Genomic DNA, 22,964 nt, shown 5'->3' on the forward strand with positions numbered 1-22,964 from the left:
ATAATGTACACAATTTGGAAGTAAATAATATCAGATATGAGGTTTTAAAATCAGAAATTCAATTTATTTCTGAGGGTTGTCGGTATCTGCAATCAGCAAGAGAATGGAAGACTGACTTACAATTTGTTGTGATAAATCTTCCAGCTTGTTACTATTCTGCGTTCATCTTGCAGTCTAATGCCATGTAGAACTCTACCCCACCCACCACACCAGACTGCTGCCTTATCTCAAATTAGGAAGTGAGAGTAAATAAGACATATGGCTGCATTTACATTTAAAAATATTTAATAAGAATGTTTTAACATTCTAACAGGAGTATCACAATATATTAGAATCTACATATTTTTAGCATGGCCTGGGTCAGGACACCCTTTTGAAATTTTCATTGACGTGCTGAGTAGAAAAGCTTTGTTTACTGCAGCAAACCATATAAAATGGGAACGATGATAATACTTGAATCCTTTTACTGCAGTGGTAATGCAAATAGTAATCTTATTTCCACTTCTGACATAAATATTTTGCTTATTATGCTGGTAAATTACTTGCCATCTCAGAAGCTATTGTCAAGGAAAATGCTGACTAAAATTGCAGCCATTTTATATAGTCTGATTTTTAACAGCAGTTTTAAAATGCTGCTTCAGTTGGAATCAAACAGAAAATCCTATCAGAAATTGGTCTTTCTTTTGACAATGTCTCTGGCCGTGGCTGGGTAGATTATAACCCTCTGGGTCTCAATGGAAAAACTGTGTGCTATAAAAGACACGCTGTTTGGTCATTGCACAGTGGGCTAGGGAAATGTAACCTGCAGAAAAATCCAATTGCCTCAGGCATCACTGGATAACCGTTCCATGTTTTCTGTCCTCCCTTCTGCTGCATGTGATGGAACGTACAGGCTGGGCTTGGGCGATCAGTAGCAAAAGGGTGGCAGTGATTGGAGAGCTGTTTGGGGCTGATTGGTGGTGGTTGGTTGGAGCCTGGACTGTAGATATTGAGGCTCAGTTAAGCTGGGTGTGTTCAGTGGAATAGAGGTCCTCTTCTTTTCGGGAACAATTGAAAATTTAGGAGGTTGAGGTCCGAGCTGATTTGAGGGGAGAGGTGTGGGATTGGTGAGACAGTGGGTAAATATTAGGAGTTTTCTTAATGGAGTGTCGGTCCAGAGCAGCATCAGTAAAACGGTTATCTGCAAACTTACTAACCAACCCATCTATATTTACATCCGTCATTTATATATATATCACAGCAGCAGCCCCACCACATATCCCTGCAGATCTCCAGTCTAAATATTGTCCTTCCACCACAACCCTTTGTCTTCTATTAGTAAACCTGTTCTGACTCCATATGACTAAGTCGCTATTAATCCCATGCATTTTAATCTTCTGTATCAGTCTACCATGGGGACTTTACCAAATGCCTTATTAAAATCTACATAGACATCATCCACCACCCTACCCTCACTGATCATCTTCATCACCTCCTCAAAGAACTCGACCAAGTTAGCAAGGCTACGCTGACTGTCCCTAACTAACCCATTATTTTACAAATGGGAGTAAATTCTATCCCAAAGAATCCTCTCCCATAGCTTCTCTACCACTGACGTGAGGCTCACCAGCCTATAATTCACAGGATTCTCTCTACTCTTAAATAGAGGGACAAAATTATCTACTCTCCAGTCCTCCTGAAACTGGCCTGTAGCTAGAGAAGATGCGAAGATCTTTGCAAAGGCTCCTGCAATCTCCTCCCTTGCCTCTCTCAATAACCTGGGATAAATCCCTTCAGGTTCCAGGGATTTATCCACCTTAATGCTCTTCAAGAGCCCTGGCACCACCATCTCCTTGCTCTCAAATGCCTGTGCGTTTAGCCCATATCCCACTGAACCTTTCCTATCCATGTACCTAGCCCTTTCCTATCCATGTACCTTTAAAATGCTATTTTAGTACCTGCCTCAACTACCTCCTTTGGCAGCTCTGGTAGGATCTTGAGCAGTTGGGCAAGTGGACTGAGGAATAGTTATTGGAGTTTAATGCAAATAATTGTGAGATGTTGCATTTTGGGAAGTCAAACAAGGGCATGACCTGAGTGAACTGCAAGGCCCTGGGGAGTGTTACAGTGCAGAGGAAACTAGGATTGCAGATACACAGTTATTTGAAAATGGCATCACGGGTAGAAAGAGTGATCAAAAAGGCTTTTGGTACATTGGCCTTCATCAGTCAGGGTATTGAGCGTAGAAGTTGGGATTAAAAATAAACACAACATGCTGGAGTAACTCAGCGGGTCAGGCAGCATCCCTGGTGAACATGGAGAGATAACACTTTGGGTCGAGACTCTTCTACAGGCTGATATAAGTTCATAAGTTCATTTATTGTCACATACACCAATTGGTGTAGTGAAATTTACTGGTCAGGTCAGTCATACAATTTAAAAAGCAACAGACTCAAAAAAACACATTTTGACATAAACATCTTTTACGGTGACTCCTACACATTCCTCACTGTGATGGAAGGCGAAAATAAAGTTCCAAGTCCTTTTTTTGTTGTTCTTCCTTGGTCGGCGGCCTCGAGCCCCCGTTGACGGGATGGTCTTGAGTCCTGTAGCCGGCGGCGTTCGGGCCCTCCGCGTCGAGGCGTTCACCTCCCGCATCGGGGGGATGTCAGCTCCCCACCCGTGCCGGGCGATCGAACCTTTCGTCGGGGCTAGACGAACCTTCTGCGGCGTTGGAGCTCCCAACTTGCCTCTCCCGAGACTGTGAGCCCTTGATGGTAAGTCCGCAGGCTGCTGTGGGAGCGATCCCAGGCAAGGGAACCGCTCCGATGTTAAGTCCGCGCCCCGCGGTGGGGCTCACGACAGTCCGAGGCGGCTCACAGCTCCAGCGATGGTAGGCCGCAGAGCCCGGAGAATGTGATCCGAAATTTGATCACCTTTCCGGGAAGGTAAGGACTTGACAAAAAAAGTTTCCCCCTCCCCCCACATAAAACAAACAGAAGAACATTAAAACAAACTTTAAACAAACGCTAAAAATAATATAAAGGATGAAAAAACGAACAGACTGCCGGCAGGGCCGAAGTCCTCCGGCGCCCCCTAGCTTATATAGGATGATATAGGATGTTCTCCAGGAATGCTGCCTGACCCATTGAGTTACTCCAGCACTTTGTGACTTCTTTTGTAAACCAGCACCTGCAGTTCCTTGTTTCTACATCGAAGCTGGGATTTTGTGCTACAATTGTTCAAGATGTTGGTGAGGCCGCATTTGGAGTATTGTGTTCAGTTTTTGTAACCTGCTACAGGAAAGATGCCATTTAGCTGGAAATAGTGCAAAGACGATTTGTGAGGATGTTGCCAGGACTTGAGGGCCTGAGCTTTAGGGAGAGGTAGGGCAGGCTAGGACTTTATTTCTAAGAATACAGGAGGATGAGAGGTGATCTTATAGAGGTGCATGGGATCGTGAGTGGGATAGGGTGAATGTGCACAACTTTTTCCCTTGGAAGGTGATGGGAATATGGAACATCATGAGAAGCAGGTAGAGAAAATAAAATTTGAAGGAAATTGTTCGTCCAAAAGGAATATTTGGGATTTTAGATGGTGGGAAAGACGATAGTAGACAGGTGTTGCACCTATTCTGCTTGGATTAGAAGCTAATTTTAGAAGGAGAGAGATAACGGTACAGGTACTCAGAGTATTGAAGGAGCAACTACTCTTTCAGAATAGTAAAGGCAGAATCGAGGGGAGGGGGTGTATTTGATTAGGGTGGTTTTTAGGGTAGCATTAGGGTGGTTTTTAGGGTAGCATTAGGGTGGTTATGGCATCTTTTGAATGTGGAAACTGGTGAGGTGGAACGTATGTACAAGGCAGACCTGGGAGATGACCTTGGATGGAAGAGAAAGGGTGAAAGTAGAAATGCAGGAAATGGAACAAAAAATATTCTGAAGGCTTTGACAATAACAGTAGAAAACGAAATATGTTTTGGAAGCACTTGATTAGAAATTTCAACTTCAGAAATGAAAGTGAGGAAGACAAAAAAACTGCAGCTATGGAGTCCATCAGGGAAGGCAAGTTGGAATCCCAGCTGCCTGTAGTGAATAGATAGTCCCTTCTTTTTTATAACTTTAAATAATTTAAAGACCCTTCTCAACAATTTTTTGCATAGTTTTTATCACCTTGCCTGTATTTGCTGGGTTTCAGACCACCAACGCATATTTTTGTATCAAATTACCGTTCCCCTGTCTCTATCTTGATGGCTGAAAATATCAATACTTTAAATAAAAACTAATGGCAAGATGTTCAGTTCTTATTCACCTGGAGTTTTGCAACAGAGTGAACAAGTGCACAGCTTGCATCAATAAGCTTATCTAGCTTTCAGCTGGGGAACATTAGATGGCCCAGAGCCAGAATGCTGCTTTTCTTCCACCTGCTAAAGAAAAATGCTGCAACCCTTTTTCAGATCAGACATTTTGTGTGTTTGGAGCATAAGCACATGGCCTCCTATTTATTTATCTGTGTAATTTCTCAATTAAGTCCTCTAGCAGTGCCATCCACAAAATATTAAAAAAAAATATTGGCAATTATATCTATAGAATCATTCTGTCAAATATGAGAATTAGGAACAGGAGCAAGTCTGCTCTTGAACCTTTAAGCCTGCTTTGTTATTCATCAAGATTGATCATATACCTCAATACCATTTTTCTGCACTATTCCTATATTCCCTTAATATCTAGAAATTTATCAAATTCCATTTTGAATGAACTTAATAGAAACATAGAAATTAGGTGCAGGAGTAGGCCATTCGGCCCTTCGAGCCTGCACCGCCATTCAATATGATCATGGCTGATCATCCAACTCAGTATCCCGTACCTGCCTTCTCTCCATACCCTCTGATCCCCTTAGCCACAAGTGCCACATCTAACTCCCTCTTAAATATAGCCAATGAACTGGCCTCGACTACCCTCTGTGGTAGAGAGTTCCAGAGATTCACCACTCTCTGTGTGAAAAAAGTTCTTCTCATCTCGGTTTTAAAGGATTTCCCCCTTATCCTTAAGCTGTGACCCCTTGTCCTGGACTTCCCCAACATCGGGAGCAATCTTCCTGCATCTAGCCAGTCCAACCCCTTAAGAATTTTGTAAGTTTAATGACTGATACTTGATACCCTCCTCGTGTAGAAAAATCCAAAGATTCACCATTCTTGCTAATAAAATGCCTCCTCTATGCCTTAAACAGAGGTTGTGTTATTTTGTGCAGAGTGTAATTTTATAATTCATTGCTTAAATATGAGCTGATTTTTGAAATATCGCTTTTGTTTTCTTAGAAAATTCATAATAGGGACGTATCCGTCTCCACTCTGTCGTCCTGGTTATTGAGGTGGTGTTTATATTTTTCATTAGAAGTATGTGAGGTGACATGCATTGGAGGATGTGTATTTGTCGAATTATAGACTAGTAAAAATAAGTAGTTTGAAATTTCTTATTTTTAAAATTTGAGTCTGGTAAAGAACAGAAAAACAAAAATAAGAGACTGTTAAATCCATCCAATTTTAAAGATTCATTGTACAGGTGGAATAAAAATTATAAAAATAGGTTGGTTTGATTGTGATTATTTTTTAATTCTAAACCCAGACACGGGAAACCATTTAATAATTGTATATACAAACACAAGCTATTCTAATTGTGATCCTCTTTACAGTATTACATCTCTGGGTTTAATGATTTATGCAGATACAAGGAACTGCAGATGCATATTTACAAAAACAGACACAAAGTGGTGGAGTAACTCAGCGGATCAGCGAGCATGGAACAAGAGTCAAGAGTGTTTTATTGTAATATGTCCCGAAACAGAACAATGAAATACGTACTTGCAGCAGCAGAACAAATATGTAAACGCAGTACTCTTAACACTGTATTAAACAACATAAAACGTTTTGTTGGAAAGCTAAAACAGAGGGGGAGGAGGGGAGGGGGGGGGGGAGACTGGGACAACATTTTGCAACAGCAGCCAGCCTACAGCTGTCGGGAGGCTTCGATGGCTGATGAGGGGACAAAGTCCAAAGACGAAAAGAAGACAAAAGTCTGTAAGAGTAGAGGGATGCAATGTGAAGTCAGAAGAAGGGATTTTGGTGGAGTGGGGGTGTGGGGGGGAGATAGTGGGATAAATGGGTGTGCATCCAGGTGGGCAGGTGGGGTATGTTGGAAGTGCCTACAACCGATTGAGCTCAAGCCCAGGATTTATCAGTTTGAGGAACAACTGAAGTCACTGCCAAGCATTAGGGAGCCTGAGAGTTCCTGAAAATGTATGTACCAAAGTGAGTTCATGGTAACATGAGCATGGAGAATGAATCTTCAATATGAATGCCATACGCAAACCAGCACTTCACATTAGGGACTGATGGTGGTAAATATTTTGAAGGAGAGCAGTATTCAAGATAAGACCATGGAGCAAGGAATGTACAGGTTGGGGTATAGAAGTGAGGAAGTGCAGTGTTGGAAGGGTTACCTTAACCCTCTGGAGGGTTTACTTTAAATTGGTAGGGATTGGGAACCAGCATGGAGCAATGAAAAGGAGAAAAGAGTGCAGAAACGATGGGCACAGATGGTACTGGACCAAGAATTAGTGTGGGTAGGGATGAGATCTGACTGAGAAAAAGTACCACAAGGCCTAAATGAAAAAATGGATAAAGTTGAAAATGCTTAGATCAGGCAACAAATGTGGAAAGAGGTATCACTGAACTTTCATCAGTAAATCCAAAATAGATTTACAGTGCCTGAACATCAAAGCACAAAGTTGGAGAGTTTTGGGTCCAATTAGCCGTGCGTTATGCCAATAAAGAAGACTCGGCTTAAATCAAAAAGACTGGGGACTAATTATGCCTGGTTACAACATGTTCAAGTAAAATAGGGAATGATGAAAGGAGAGGTGTAGTTTGGATTAAGTAGAGTGTTGCAGTGATGGAGGCAGAGAAGGCCTTGGATTAGTAAAGGACAGAATCAATTTGTTTAGAATTAAGAGATAAGTTTCATTTATACATTGTATCCTTAATGGGCTAAGTGTTCGGCTGGCAACCAGAAGGTAGCCGGTTCAAATCCCGCTTGGAGTGCATACTGTCGTTGTGTCCTTGGGCAAGACACTTCACCCACCTTTGCCTGTGTGTGAATGTGTGTGAATGTGTGTGAGTGATTGGTGGTGGTCGGAGGGGCCGTAGGCGCAGATTGGCAGCCACGCTTCCGTCAGTCTGCCCCAGGGCAGCTGTGGCTACAGAAGTAGCTTACCACCACCGAGTGTGACTGAGGAGTGAATGAATAATGCGATGTAAAGCGCCTTGAGTATTAGAAAGGCGCTATATAAATCCCATCCATTATTATTATTATTATTATCCATCCACTCATGCAAAGTACATAAAGGACTACATTTGCCAGGAAATTTTGGATACTGGCTTGGATGAATTGGCAGGAGAACCTATAATTGAACAATGGAAAGCCTATCAAGATAAGTTGATTTGGGTTAATCGCAGAATATACTCATGAGAGAGATGGGTGCAGCCGTTAAATCCTGAACTTTCCAGATAAACAGAGATTGAGAGTAGAATAAAGCAAAATGGCAGATGTCGAGCTGATACACAAAGGCAATACATGCTGATTACAGAAAGGGAAAAGGGAGACTAAAAATATGATACAGGATGAGAAATGATTGTTGTCAATTATAAAAGGAAAACCAGAATTATTTTTCAGAGTATAGCCATGAAGCAGATAGTTAAAGGAGAACTGAGCCAGACCATTAACTAAAAAAGAGATGAAGGGCTTGAAGATCAATGGTGTAACCACTTTAGTTTAGTTTGGAGATACAGCATGGAAACAATCCCTTTGGGCCACCGAGTCCACGGCGACCAGCGATCCCCGCACACTGACACTGTCCTACACACACACAAGAGACAATTTACAATTTTTCTTACCATGCCAATTAGCCTACAAACCTGTACGCCTTTGGAGTGTGGGAGGAAACCAAAGCACCCGTATAAAACCCACGCAGGTCACGGGGAGAACTTACAAACTCTATACAGACAACACCAGTAGTCAGGATCGAACCTGGGTCTCTGGCGCTGTAAGGCAGCAACTCTACCGCTGCACCACCATGCCGCCCTAAATATAAATATTACGTTAAAGTGCAAACAAACAAGAAATCCATGGCCCAACCTATCCCTCACATTACCATTACTAACAAGCCAGGAAACCAATCCTCTTTTAATGATGAGCGTGGAGTGCATGCAAGGAGCAGCACTAGGAATACCAGAGGTGGCGGCTGAGTGAAGCTGCAGAATAGTACAACATGTGTGAAATGGTAACTAGAGCAAGCTGTAGGTAAAGGGCTAAGTAATCTTCCAATCAGATTGGAACTCTACGGTTCTAACAGAACTGGCTGTGAAAGGTGACTGGAGAAAGTGGCTACAGTTCTCCTGAAATTTCTGCTCATTCAGTACCAGATATGAACTAGAAACCTGACAAATTACTTATTCTCTTATAAGATGTCTGCATCATCTTGTTTGGGAAAAAAAGTTTTCATCCATAAGATGGAGTAAATAAAAATAACCCAAACAGTAATGGTGGGAGTTGTTTCCTATGAAACAGGATGTTTAATAGAGAGAAATGTTGACTTTATTTAACATGGCACAGAAGCAAAGGCTGTAATGGAAACTGGTGCTTTCCTGCTGAGGGCACTCTTGAGTCATACACAGTTGGAAAATTTAACATAAACTCTTCCAAACTGAATTAAAGTACTCTGATGTATATATCCAATGGTATATTTATCTTTAAGTTAAAAATAGCAAAGTCAAATATTATCTTGTGCACAACGCTTCAGAAACAGTTTAGCATTGTTCTTATTTACTCCCGTCGCCATCATTCATCCTCCACCACCACCTCCCCATTCTCTCCACATAATTTCCTTGTAGGAATAGACACTTACTTTATATTACGTCCTTTGGCAAATGATGGACAATGAAGTGATTCACTTGTTGATATAATTTTGCTTCCTGAGACGATTACGGAGATTCGGCATGTCGAAGAGGATTCTCCTAAACTTCTACAGGTGCACGGTAGAGAGCATTCTGACTGGTTGCATCGTGGACTGGTTCGGCTACTTGAACGTCCAGGAGCAAAAAAGACTGCAAAAAGTTGTGACCACTGCCCAGACCATCACCGACTTTAACCTCCCCACCGTCGAAGGGATCTATCATAGTCGCTGCTTCAAAAAGGCAGCCAAAATCATCAAGGACCCACACCATCCTGGCCACACGCTTATCTCACCACTGCCATCAAGAAAAAGGTACAGGAGCCTGAAGACTGTAACGTCCAGGTTCAGGAACAGCTTCTTCCCCACAGCCATCTGGATATTAAACTCAACGAATAAGCTATGAGCTCTGAACTGCAAAAGACTATATTATTATTTGTTATTTGCACTATATTTGTTATTTATTGAACTTTTTCTTTTTTCCCCGTTATATACAATGTTTACATATTCACATATTCTGTTGTGCTGCAGCAAGTAAGAATTTCATTGTCCCGTCCGGGGCATATGACAATAAAACACTCTTGACGGAAGCATTAAGCTTTCTTACTTCTCTTCATCAATGTTGCCAAGACTGGAAACTGATGTGAGATTATTGGTGTAAGATGCAGCAAAATTCTATTGTATTAATGCACATTCTTAGTGCAGCTGCTGTGTCAGCCTTGATATCAGGCCTTCACCAGTGTTTTAAAGGGGGATAATATTTATTCTTTAAAAAATTGAAATACACTCAATTTTGCAGGGCAGAATAAGAGCATAATTTGAAATTGGCGAATACCTTTTCACCAATGCAAGGAAAATAAAAGCACATGAATTGGAAATGGGTCACAAATGAGCGCTTTCATTGTTCAGTTTCTACTTCATTTAAAGGATGTAGGTGTTGCTGCAAACATCAACATACATTGTAACTTGAAATTTACGTGAATTTACTTGACGTAAAGTTTCAACAGAAATTTCTTGGTAAAGTTACTGCCTTACAGTGCCAGAGACCCGGGTTCGATCCTGACGATGGGTGTTTGACTGTATGGAGTTTATATGTTCTTCCCCTGATCTGTGTAAGGTTTCTCCAGGATATCTGGTTTCCTCCCACACTCCACAAAACGTACAGGTTTGTCGGTTAATTGGCTTGGTATAATTGTAAATTGTCCCTAGTGCATATAGGATGGCGCTAGTGTGCGGGGATCACTGGTCGGCGCGGACTCATGGGCCGAAGGGCCTGTTTCCTTGCTTTATCTCTAAACCAAACTAAAATTCCTTCTCAACACCTTTCTGACCTAACTCCATATTCCTTGAATGATTTGTGTTTGACATAGACTAAAAAAGCTGGAGTACCTCAGCAGGGGACAAGCGGCATCTTTAGAGAGAAGGAGTGGATGACGTTTCGGGTCGAGACCCTTCTTCAGGTTAGGGACAAGGGAAACGAGAGATATAGACAATGATATAGAGAGATAAAGAACCATTAATAAAATATATGCAAAAAAATAACGATGATAAAAGATACAGGCCATTGTTAGTTGTTGGGTGAAAATGAGAAGTTAGTGTGACTTGGGTAGGGAAGGGAAGGGATAGAGAGAGAGGGTATGCTGGGGCTGAAGTGAGAGAAATTAACATTCATACCACTGGGCTGTATGTAAGCTGCCCAAGCGAAATATGAGATTGACATGAGTCAGCTCTTATTGCTATACAGTTTTTGTGTATCCACTGGTTATTTTTTTAGAAGGTAGACACAAAATCCTGGAGTAACTCAGCGGGACAGGCAGCATCTCTGGAGAAAATGAATGGGTGACGTTTCGGGTTGAGACCCTTCTTCAGACTGATGAAGAATTTTGGTTATTTTTTTAATTTGTTTTTTGAAAAGGGGCTAGACCCTTTTTTTCGGGTGATAGGTTTATTTTATTTCATTACCTTCAAGCTTTGTTGCCAAGCATTTTCCAATGCCTAGTAACAGCTCTGGAATTCTATTTCGAAACCTGATTCAAGGCCCGAATGGAGATAAGCTTGTGATGCAATACTGTATCAAAAATAATTTTGTAACCATATTATTTTATCTTTACTGTTTCAGGTTCGACAAGAAACAAACATTGTATCAATCTACCTGTGATCACCTAATACAGCAGTTCTGGCCATAAGGAATATTCTGAAAAATGTGGACCCCTCTTGGACTCTTTCTTTATGTATCAATTTCCTTTTTAACTGAGACCTCAATGCATAATTTACAAGATAGTGGAATCCAGGTGCTAAAGTTCCGACATGTCAGTCGTGCAGAAGAATGTAACCTAACTTGTGACTCTGTAACAGATCAAGGTAAAGTATGTCATTGTGTACGTATACATTCGACACTGGTGTTTATCAGATTTATCATGGCTAATACCCTTCTCTTTAGCAAAAATCTCAAAAGCTATCCATAAACTGAATGGAAATGGCATGGTGGGGAGGGGGTCATAAAGCATGCAAACAGGCACAGAAACTAGTCCCACTTACCTGCATTTGGCCTATATCCCTTGCAACCTCTGCTATCCATGTACAAATCCAAATGTCTTTAAAATATTTTATTGTACCTACCTCAACTACTTCCTTTCAAAGCTCATTCCATATATCCATCACCCTCTGCATGAAAATGTTGCACCTCAAGTTACGGTCTTTCCCCTCTCACCTTAAACCTATGCCCTATTGTTCTTGATACACCTACCCTGGAAAAAAGACACTGTGCATTCATGCTGTATATTTCCCTGATTATTTTATACACCCCTATAAGATCACCCAGAAGTCTCCTGACCTCCAAGGAATTGAGTCCCAGCTGTCTAACCTTTTCCTATAGCTCAGGCCCTCGAATCTTGGCAACATCCTTATAAATCTTCTCTGCGCTCTATCCAGCTTAATGACATCTTTCCTGTAGTAGGGTGACCAAAACTTAACACAATACTCCAACTGTGGCCTCACCAATGTCTTGTACAGCTGTAACATAATGTCCTGACTTCTATACTTAATTCCTTGACTAATGAAAGCCAATATGCCTAAAGCCACTTTTACCACACTATTTACCTGTGACGCCACTTTCAGGGAACCGTGTACTTTTACACTGCTCCACAACATTGCCCAGTGCACTACCGTTCACTGTGAAGGTCCTGCCTTGGTTTGACTTCCCAAAATGCAACACCTCATGCTTATCTGCATTAAACTCCATTAGGCATTCCCCAGCTCCCTTGCTCAGTTGATCAAGATTATGCTGTCATTTTTGTTAACCATTTTCACTGTCTGCAATACCACCTACTTTGGTGTCATTTACAAACTTACTATTCACGCCTTGTACATTCTCGTCGCAATCATTGCTAAACATTTTGATAACAGCAATGGGCCCAGCATCAATCCCTGAGGCATACTGCTTGTCACCAACACCACTCCAAAATACAACCCTCCACCTCCACCACTCTGTATCTGCATCCAGTTAACTAGTCTCCTTGGATCTCATGCAATCTAACCTTTCAGAGCAGCCTGCCAGGTGGAACCTTATCAAAGGCCTTGCTGAAGTCCATATAGACAATGAAACCTTATCAAAGGCCTTGCTGAAGTCCACATCTACATATGGCCCTGCCCTCGTCAGTCACCTGGATTATTTATATCAAAAATTCAATCAAATTTGTGAGAGACAATCTCCCATATCCCTGATCAATCCAAATGTTAATATATCTTATCCTTCAGAATTCTCTCCAGCAACTTTCCTACCACAGATGTCAGGCTTTCTGGTCTATAATTTAGTTTTAGTTTAGTTTAGAGATACAGCGTGGAAACAGGCCCTCCAGCCCACCGAGTCCGCACCAACCAGCGATCCCCACACATTAACACTATCTTACACACACTAGGGACAATTTACATTTATACCAAGACAATTAACCTACAAACCTGTACGTCTTTGAAGTGTGAGAGGAAACCAAAAATTTCGGAGAAAACCCACACGGTCACGGGGAGGATGTACAAACTCGGTACAGACAACACCCGTAGTCGGGATTGAACCCGGGTCTCTGGCGCTGCAAGTGCTGCATGGCAGCAACTCTACCGCTACGCCATCATGCTGCCCGACCTGCCAGGTATAATTCCCTGGGTTTTCTTTGTAGCCCTTCTCAAATAGAGGCACAACATTAGCCAACCCTCAGTCTTCCGTCACCTCACCAATGTCTGACTTTTGTCCTCATATGAGTTTCAAATTAACTGAGTTTTAATACAAGATCATTTAACAAGATTAACAAGAAGAAGTATTTTTTATAGAGAGTAGCCAGCCAAAAGTAATTACCAGAATTCTACAAGCAGCACTTACCTGTAATCTACTCTGATGTCTTGCCAGGGTTACTCAGCTCCAGGATTTATCATAACCTTTCGGAGACAAAGTGAGAGAGATTGCCTTTGAAATCTTTTGAAATCTTGGCACCTTTTGACAGTGTTAAAATGTTAAAACTAAAATCATAAGAAAAACACTGGAGTATATAGCGCACAAAGGAAGATGGATCTTGAGAATGCCTCAGTTTTGTCCTTAAAACACGCACACTAGGCCCAACCATATTGAAATCTCTTTCTCCCTTTCGATATTTAGTTGTCCACTGTCATTCTCAACTCGAAGGGGCAGTGTAGTGAAATTGTGCTCTGAACTGTTGCTTGTGGTATTACACTCTCCATTATCATGGTGCAACTGCAAGCATGCTATTCTACACCCATTGTACCAGGTTTGATTGCAATTGTAATGAGGGAGATTCTGAGCATGAGGTTACCAGCTCACAATGGTGTGCATTGTCTCTGCTGCTGATCGTCCACAGTGCCTGTGAATAGCCAGTTTTGAGTAGCCAGGTATGTTATGAATTAACCACATTTATCAGGTTATATGGGTTGGGAGCAATTTTGCTCAGAATTTGTTGTCTAGCTCAATGATGGATTTTTTTGTTGCAATGATGAGGTTATGAATGGCATGTTGGCCAATTTCAGAGAAATGTTCAGAGTCAGTCACATTGTTACAGGCTTGCAGTTACATGTTTCCAACCAGTACAAGAATGCCGACCGTCTTTTCTTAATATACCTGTGTGGACCAAATGGATGTTTGAAATGACAATCCAGCAGTTCACATTTGCCATTGCTCAAGATACCCTTCACATACAAATTATTTTAATTTCTGAGCAATAAGTGCATTGTGAACATGGACCAATGGGTCCCAGAGAATTTGTAGCAAAGTATAAATATTTGTCTGTGGACCTTGTGGGTGGGGACATTTTCAAGTGAATCACTGAAAGCATTTTTATCAAAAAAACAAAAAAAATTGCAGTTCTGGAAATTTAAAATAAAAACAGAAAATTCCAGAAATACTCAGCAGGTCAGGTCGCATCTGTGGAAAGAGAAGGAGAGGTCATGTTTCAGATCGAAGATGTTTCATCAGAACTGGGAAGGAGACTGAGTTACAGCCTAATCTGCTGACTATTTCCAAAGATACAAAATGCTGGAGTAACTGGCAGCATCCATCGCTGGAGAGAAGGAATTGGTGACGTTTTGGGTCGAGACCCTTCTTCAAGCTGGAGTATTTCTTGCCTGATTATTAGTCATGCAAGAGGTCCCTGTGGAACCACAGTAATGTAAAATCTTAAAGGATTAGTTGAAGGCAAGTGAAAAATAACACTACCTCTCTTGTAAAGCAAGTTTGGAATATGAGGGATTAATTAATTTTTAATCCTGACTGGTAGCATGAACAAAGTGTGCCACCTAAAAATAAATATGTATATTTTAAAGATATGTGCTAGTGACCATGGTAAAAACAATGCATATGATACATATTTTTCTTTTAACTGTTACAGATGGCTTGAAGTGTAATTGGGTGGTGATTGAGGATAATCAAAATATCTGTTTTTATTTACACTGTCCGGATATCTCTATCTGTAAAGGAGCAACTGTGGAAGATGTTGAAGCTTTGCAAATAGGTATGTGTAGATTCCATTCACTTTCTAACAACTTACAACTTCTCCAAAGTTATGCAGGATTATTTTCATAGCTAGAAAATCTGCTGGCATTTCTTCTCAGTTAGTCAGCAGATCCTTTTGACTGTAAATGATTACCATGGAAGTGGAGTGATTGAAGTAACTTTTAATTTTCTTTTATGAAGTTAATTGTATCTGTATATGTTTATGTTTTGACTGTCTTCGACATAATTCCTTTTACCAGAGCTGAGAATTCCATTGTTAAGACCAGTCAGAAGATAATTAGACCACTTCATATCTGAACGTTGTAATGATGCATTTAGTAAGAATCATCTCCTTTGACCTTTTGTTTATTTGGGTTGTGTACAATCATGCAGACTCAGTGTATGATGTATTTCAAACATAATTAGTTTTGTTTAGTATAGAGATACAGCACAGAAACAGGTCCACCGGGTCTGCACTGAATAGTGATCCCCGTATATTAACACTATCCTACACAAACTAGGGACAATTTTTTTAAACATTTACCAAGCCAATTTACCTACATTCCTGTACATCTTTGGAGTGGGGAAGGAAACCGAAGATCTCGGCGAAAACCCATGCTGGTCACGGGGAGAATGTGCAAACTCCATACAGACGCATCCATAGTCGGGATGGAACCCGGGTCTCTGGCGCTGTAAGGCAGCAACTCTACCGCTGCGCCACCTTTACTGTTGGAAATTACATAACATGTGCCACTTCTAAGATGGCTGAGTTCACCATGTTTTGTTAACGTTTTTTTTTGTTTGTTTGCTAGGAAAAAAATCACCGATCAAAATTTTCTTGCATCGTGTACGAAGGAAAGCAAAAACTAACAACACAGCAACTGTATCAGTAATTACCACACCAGCCATGGCCAATGAGTTATTATCAGTCAGTAATGAGTCTGCAACATTCTCAGCAGCTGCCACTAATTCAAGTACAGAGTCAAATAAAGTTACCAACGTGAACACCAATAATGCCACAGTTACAGCATCAACAACATTCGGTTATACATCTAGTACTATCTCCAATACTTCAACTACCAATATTTCAACCACCTTATCATCTATAACCACAGTGATGATGACAGCCCAAACGGCAGGTAACTCAAAAATGAATATTGTTGAAACAACTTCAACACCGGCCACATCAAGAACAAACAGTATACAACTGACCACTATTAATTCATCAGAAATATCTACCGACCGTGAAAGTTCTGCACCACTTATCCATAGTGAACTAACTACACGGGTCCCAGCAGGCAGTAACAAAAGTGAATCACTGGTAACACCAAAAAATATTTCGAAGGATACTACAACTTCCTTTCGGTCTTACCTAATTACTACAAAACTGTCAAGTTCCACGCCAAAAGCAACCAAATCTTCAACAGTACAATTAACCACCGTAACCCCAACAAAAGTGCCGACAACACAACTATTCCTAGAGGCAACAACAAAGCAGAAACAAATTTGGACCGATGCACACACAATCACGGGAGGAGTATCACAGTCACCAAATATAAAAAGCAGAACTACAGTTGCTTTCAATGATCAGAAGAATTATGTCTTTCCTTCAGTGCCTGCTGGAGCTCTAATCAAATATTTAGCTGACACAAGCTCATTAATGGCCATTCTAATATTTGGACTGTTGTTTTTCTTAATGAGTATTATTTTGTTTGCACATAAAGCATTTGAGAGCTACAAAAGGAAAGATTATGTGCAAGTGGATTATCTAATAAATGGAATGTATGCGGATTCAGATATGTAAGAAAAAAGAAAAGTGAAAAATATAGGAAAAATATAATTATTGGATTGATTCTTTCATTGAACCAAGCACATTCTATAAACTGTGATGTGGACGAACAGCAATGTGCCATAAGTTGAGGACTACTGCCTTGTTCTGGAACTTCTCGAGATGAGAAATCATTTGCGAATTTCTGATATTACGGTTGACGTCAATGTAATCATTTTGTGAGATGCACTATTTAGCTCTGACTCACTTGCAACAAAAATGTTCTCCGTAAGCCATTGTTTAAAACAAAGTTACTTTGTATTTTCGATTCAGAGATAAGTTTGCAATAAAGTTTATTTTAAACAATTCAGTAATATACTTGTCCAGCAATACAGTTGATAAAACTGTGCAATTGAACACTAAGCCATGTTCTACAGTTGCAATGTACCACTATGCAGTTTCTTGCCTTAAAATTTAATTTTTTTACCCTAAATTTCTGAAATTTAAAGCTTTTTGGGAGGTGCTTCTGTATAATTTTGAGATACCATGCATTACTTCATCAAACTATTAAACTGGTTCCAGTGTAATAACTATTGAAATACTTCTGTATCCTCTTGTGAATGCTCTGCTTTTTCTAACGCTGCATTGTTCCTTCATTGGAAGAATGAATAGGGAGCATACATTTCACAGTATTTTACATAAAATTCTTCAATGTGGGTCTTTAACTCACTGTTTGGAAGTAAAGGCAACTCAGCCTCATCATGAACAATCACAATTGTGTCGCAATTGCACACAAAGCTACAATGGAAGAATTTGGGAGGTTATTTGTGGTCTGAAGCTAGGACTAATTTTCCTAATTCTTATCTCAAAATGAATAGCAGAAATTGGTTCTTAAAAAATAAACAATCGGCTTTGCTAGGTTCAACAAATGTTGCTACAATTTAGCAGAGTCTGCCCAAGACTTGGGTGTCTTAAACTAAGAAAAAGAAAAACTTGAACCTGGCCGTCTCTACCTAACCACTTTCTTGTCGCTTCGGTGGATAAGAAACAGTTATGGACTTGAATTTACCCAAATGGCATCTTTATGTATCCTCAGTTGAAGCACAAAAGGACACAAAGAGCTGGAGAAACACAGCATCTCAGAAGAACATGGATCAGTGACGTTTTGGGTGATTCTAGAGGGGGCGGGGGGGGGGGGGGGGGCGCGGGGGCGGCGGGAGGAAAGCTGAAAAAGGGGAGCGGCAGGACAAAATGTGGCAGGTCAACATAGGCAAGGGGAGTGCCTTGATAAGCAGATGGTTGGAACAAAGTCCAGAGATAAGAACAAAAGGTGTGTGATAGGTTCAAATCCCTCTTGCCTGTGTCAAAATATTGCCTGTCTCTCCCTTTTTCCAGCTTTCTTCTCCCCCCCCCCCCCCCCACCATACAATCAGTCTGAAGAAATGTCTCGACCCGAAACGTCACCTATCCATTTCCTCCAGAGATGCTGCTAGACGTGTGTCCTTTTGTGTATTAACTAGCATCTGCAGTTCTTTATTGCTACAGTTGAAGCCTAATGTAATAACCTCTTGTGAAACAGTAGGAGGTTAAATGATAAAGTTAACATGCACACGTCTTATAGCCTACCATGTTCAGGTCTGTATTATCCACAAACTAACACTAATTTTGTGTAATCTTCAACAATTTAAATTTTTACAATGTAGCAAGTCATTGACTGCAAGGGACAGTTGAAAATTAAGATCTCTACTATATGTGAAGCTACGCGAAGACATTGTATACAAGAGAAGATTTGGGGGGATTATCTAATCTAGCAGTCATTTGGCTATTTTATAGTTATGGTGATATTTTATTACTTCATATTAAAAGTTGAAGGATGGAGACAAGACATTATTACTTTTTGAATTAAAAAAAATATATCTGTAATTAGTGTGACTCCATAATTGAAGCAAGAAATAAACATAAATTCTTAAAAACTTCAAAAGGCAGCCTGAAAGAACATTATAGCCAATTGACCATTTAGCCCATTCAATAATCATTTCTCAAACAAGTCATGATTAGTACGTTACAAGGCATGATTAGTAAGTTTGCAGGTGACACACAAGCGGGTGTTATTGTAGTTAGTGAAGATAATTAACAAAAATTACAGCAAAACCTTGATCAGCCGCACAATTGAGCCAAGGAATGACTAATGAAGTTTAATGCAAATAAATGTGAGAAATCGCATTTTGGAAAGACAAGGGCAGGATCTCCACAGTCAAGGGCAGAGTGTTGTGAAGCAGAGGTTTTTTTTAAAAAGAGTTACAGCAAAAGAGTGCCCACCAAGTCCGCACCGATCAACCCGTACACTAGTTCTATCCTACACACTCGGGACCATTTACAGAAGCCATTTAACCTGCACCTGCTCTGGAATGTGGGAGGAAACCGTAGCACCCAGAGAGAAACCCCATGGTGAACATAGAGAACAGGGAGAACATACAAACTGCCTTCCATGCTTTATCTCTTTAAAAAGTTTAGGAATGTAAACTGTTTAGTTCCTTTGTCAAGTGTACCTCACAATAATCACCATTTGCAGAAAAGAGTTCTATGTTTCTACGATTCATTGCATTTAGAAATGTTTTAGAACTTAATTCCTGAAAACATTCTAACTATGTTCCCGAATCCAGGACATCATCCAGCAGCATTTTTCCTCTATCCTATTCCACTTAACTCTTGAAATCATTAATTAACTCATCCCTTGTATTCCAGGCAATAGAATAATAGTTTCTCAAAGCTACTATTTTCACTCCAGGAGTATGGTTATCAGAAGATCATAAGACATAGGAGAAGAATTGGGCCACTCGTCCCATCGTGTCTGCTCTGCCATTTGATCATGGCTGATCTATTTTTCACTCTCAACTGTTCTGCCTTCTCCTTGTAACCTTTTACACCCTTACTAATCAAGAACCTCGTCCTTTTAAACTCCAGCGAGTACAGGCCCAGAGCCATCAATCACTCCTCATACATTAACCTAATCATCCCTGGAATCATTCCTCAGGACCCTCTCTAATGTCAGCACATCCTTCCTCAGATATGGGGTTCACAACTGCTCACAATATTCCAAATGTGGTCTGACCAGCACCATATAAAGCATCAGCATTACATCCTTGCTTTAATATTCAAATCTTTTCGAAATGACTTTTGACATTGCATCTGCCTTCCTTAGGACGACTCAACCAGCAATTATAATTCTTAACCTTTGTCTCATTCACACCACTAATGCTGTCCACACACCTTTTGTCTCTGAATCCAATACCCCAATGACCCCTGAAAACCACTCTCATCACTGTGGAAGGTCTGCACTCTTCCAATTATCATTCCAGTTATTCTACCGTGCACTCCATATAGATATGCTTTCCAAACAGTTCATAGTACTTCTGATGAGGTGGAACATGGAGATTTGTAAATATAAACGTACAGTAATTGTATTCCCCTCACATACTAGTCCTGCAGTTATAAAGATCATTATTCCACTGTTATTTTCTGACCCTCTCCATGCTATTTTAATGATCTGCATTCATGAGCTGCCATGCTTCCAGTAGCAATGTCACAAAATTTTGAGATTTTGAAAATCAAGTCCGCAATTTATCCCATCAGATAAAGCATAAAAATAAGTTTAATTTGACACCTAATTCACTTTCATATCTTCAGTATTAAAAAATTTATGGCCATTTTCACACTCGGAAATTAGCATCTTGTTCCCTATTGCTTTTCCATTGACTTAACACAAAAGTTGTGATCAAGGACAGTCAAATGGCCATAACTTTATTAAAAATTAAGAGAACTGAAATAAATTTCAGTTATTATAGATAGAAGCATTCTGAAACAAATATTGAACAATCTTACTTGGATGACCTGAAATTAAAGCATATAATTAGTTAGTTACCCAATTGTAGCTAATTCCAAAACTCAATTACTAGATCTAAACATCTATCCATTTCTTAAGAAAAGATTTACATTTTTAAATAGCCTAAGTGTCCAAAGAACATTCACACAAGAATTCACAATAAAACATGATTTTAAAATCTCATTGTCATTCATTTATAGGCCAAATGGAAGGAATTTAGTGTTTAATTGCGGTAAATTAATGACCATTTAAATCAGCTAGCGAGTGGAAGTTCGTGGAACGCACTGGTTTGGAACGTTGCGATTGCAGTGATTTTGAAACCCATGTCGGCATGAAAAATACTGCCTGTTCTGATGGGCCCCCAAGTCACCTTCTCGCAACTTAAAATTTTGAATAAAGGGATCTTAAGAAGCACTTTTTAATGTAAAAATAAACAGCCTACCTTGCCTTGTCCCCTACATGAGTTCTGTCCCATTGTCGGCGTTCGCGGCTTTAGAGGATGATTTTTAATCTACTATAGTAATTAAATAACCCAATTTAGTCTAAAAATAACTGCAGCGAACGAATTTCGCAGCGATTTTTCATCAGCAACTAAGCAGGCTGAACAACCTCGATTTCAATAGCCTAGAGAAAACGGCGTTTTAAACGTGCCCCCCTCTCAAAGGCGCCAAAGTCGCGCACACGGGCAGCGGCAGAACTGCAGCGCCGCTGAAGGTAAGTTTTGCAACATACCTACTTCCAGTTTTTCACCATCTTGTGTGCAATTGACTCGATTGTTTAGGGTAATGGGGAGAATAATGCAACATCCTGAACATTTAGTGTAAAATACACCAAAACTACATAAAAGGACACCAAACGCATTCATTAATACTTTTCAGTTTATCACTTATGAAATACAAATCAAGAATAATTTTAACTAAGGAGCAATTCTGCAGCCAAGCAATTACTGTATTTCATGTCTGAAGAAGGGTCTCGACCCGAAACGTCACGCATTCCTTCTCTTCAGGGATGCTGCTTGTCCTGCTGAGTTACTCCAGCATTTTGTGTCTACCTGTAATTCATGTGCTCCAGCCAGGAAAGAGTGTAGCTGCCCAAAAGTTCCAACTGAAATAGAGGTTCCACCAGAACGCAAGCCAGGTTGGGAGCAGCTGCTCCAAAGCTCCAGGCAGAATAGAGCGGGCCAACATCAACATTCCAACTGTGCAAGGCTGCCTGATCAGAGTTCCAACCAGGTTTGAAAAACCTGCCCCAATACTGCAGCTGGAAGAGAGCTGACCTTCCATGGATTCTAGTCATGAGAGTACTTTGCAGGGATCATTTGGGGTAGTAGGTTCAGAGACAAATGGTGTGGGGGAGGCATTAGTGGTGTGAATGAGACAAAGGTTAAAAAAATAATTAAAATCATTAAAATAAACTTAAAATAATCAAAAATTTAAAAAACGCAGCAAGAAAGAACATGCAGCAAATAAAATTCAAGTGTGTCTTACTTTTCAAACTTGGATAGTATGATTATTACAGTGGCCAGTTGCACTTTTATTCGAGTACTGTTGAACTACAACTTGGCTTGATCAGCCATTTTTCTGATATTTTCATCAAATTCTAATTTATCAAAATCATCATATAATTTTTTTGAAGGATTAATTGTCTAATCATTTTTAATATTGCACATGTAACAAAGAGCTGCCTTGTACATATTTCTATAGCACCACATAGTGGTCAAAAATATTTTTATAATCTGAAATATTTTAGGTTAGTGAGCAAAAAAATAGTGCAACCTTTTTCCAAGTAACAAAAATAACCTGCGTAAAACAACATCTCTAAATTATTGCAATTTTCACACTTTGCGTGATTTGCAAAAGTACTTTCAGAGAGAGCTAGATAAGGCTCTTGAAGATAGCAGAATCAGGGGATATGGGGAGAAGGCAGGAACAGGGTACTGATTGTGGATAATCAGCCATGATCACATTGAATGGCGGTGCAGGCTCGAGGGCCGAATGGCCTACTCCTGCAACTATTGTCTATTGTCTATTTGCTACCTTCCTCCTGTTCCAACTCTTGCTCCAAGTTCAGGGTTCAAAGTCATCTGGACATTTTCAGCCGTCATTCGGCTTGCTTCATTCAATTAGATGTAACGTCATTCCTACCCTATTCTTCTTTCATAAGATGGATAATCTATTACATCTATCTACAGCTCTCCACCCCCTGCCCCCACACCCCTCCCCTCCCATCCCCCACACCCCTCCCTCCCACACACCCCTCACTTCCACACACCCCTCACTGCCACACACCCCTCACAATCTTCCCCCTACCCACACCCCCCCTGCCCACACATACCCCCC

At 40.4% G+C, this 22,964-nt stretch overlaps 1 protein-coding gene and 2 long non-coding RNA genes across 8 annotated transcripts in view; 1 reads left to right on the plus strand and 2 right to left on the minus strand.

Moving 5' to 3' along the window:
* Positions 1-17,343, plus strand: part of LOC116984662 (uncharacterized protein C11orf24 homolog) — a 38,747-nt gene extending 21,404 nt beyond the window's left edge. For 4 of the 5 annotated variants that reach the window (XM_033038951.1, XM_033038952.1, XM_033038955.1 and 1 more), the window contains 3 exons: positions 11,105-11,346; positions 14,871-14,993; positions 15,787-17,343. In XM_033038951.1, the coding sequence (XP_032894842.1) occupies positions 11,187-11,346; positions 14,871-14,993; positions 15,787-16,778 (1,275 nt within the window). In that variant the 5' untranslated portion in view covers positions 11,105-11,186 and the 3' untranslated portion in view covers positions 16,779-17,343. Of the gene's footprint in view, positions 1-10,385; positions 10,446-11,104; positions 11,347-14,870; positions 14,994-15,786 lie in introns of those variants that run through there. The other variant, XM_033038954.1, reaches the window with a different exon arrangement.
* LOC116984664 lies at positions 2,830-8,184 on the minus strand. Its single transcript, XR_004415095.1, has 3 exons — positions 8,172-8,184; positions 4,208-4,214; positions 2,830-2,955 (listed from the first exon to the last, which is right to left on the minus strand). It is a non-coding gene; the product is annotated as an uncharacterized LOC116984664 (long non-coding RNA).
* Positions 9,322-22,964, minus strand: part of LOC116984663 — a 101,838-nt gene continuing 88,195 nt past the window's right edge. For both annotated transcript variants that reach the window (XR_004415093.1, XR_004415094.1), the window contains 2 exons: positions 13,355-13,410; positions 9,322-9,360 (listed from right to left, as the gene is read on the minus strand). This is a non-coding gene — a long non-coding RNA (uncharacterized LOC116984663). The remainder of the gene's footprint in view (positions 9,361-13,354; positions 13,411-22,964) is intronic.

The sequence above is a fragment of the Amblyraja radiata genome, chromosome 20 (genome assembly GCF_010909765.2).
Source record: "Amblyraja radiata isolate CabotCenter1 chromosome 20, sAmbRad1.1.pri, whole genome shotgun sequence".
Lineage (NCBI taxonomy): Eukaryota > Metazoa > Chordata > Chondrichthyes > Rajiformes > Rajidae > Amblyraja > Amblyraja radiata.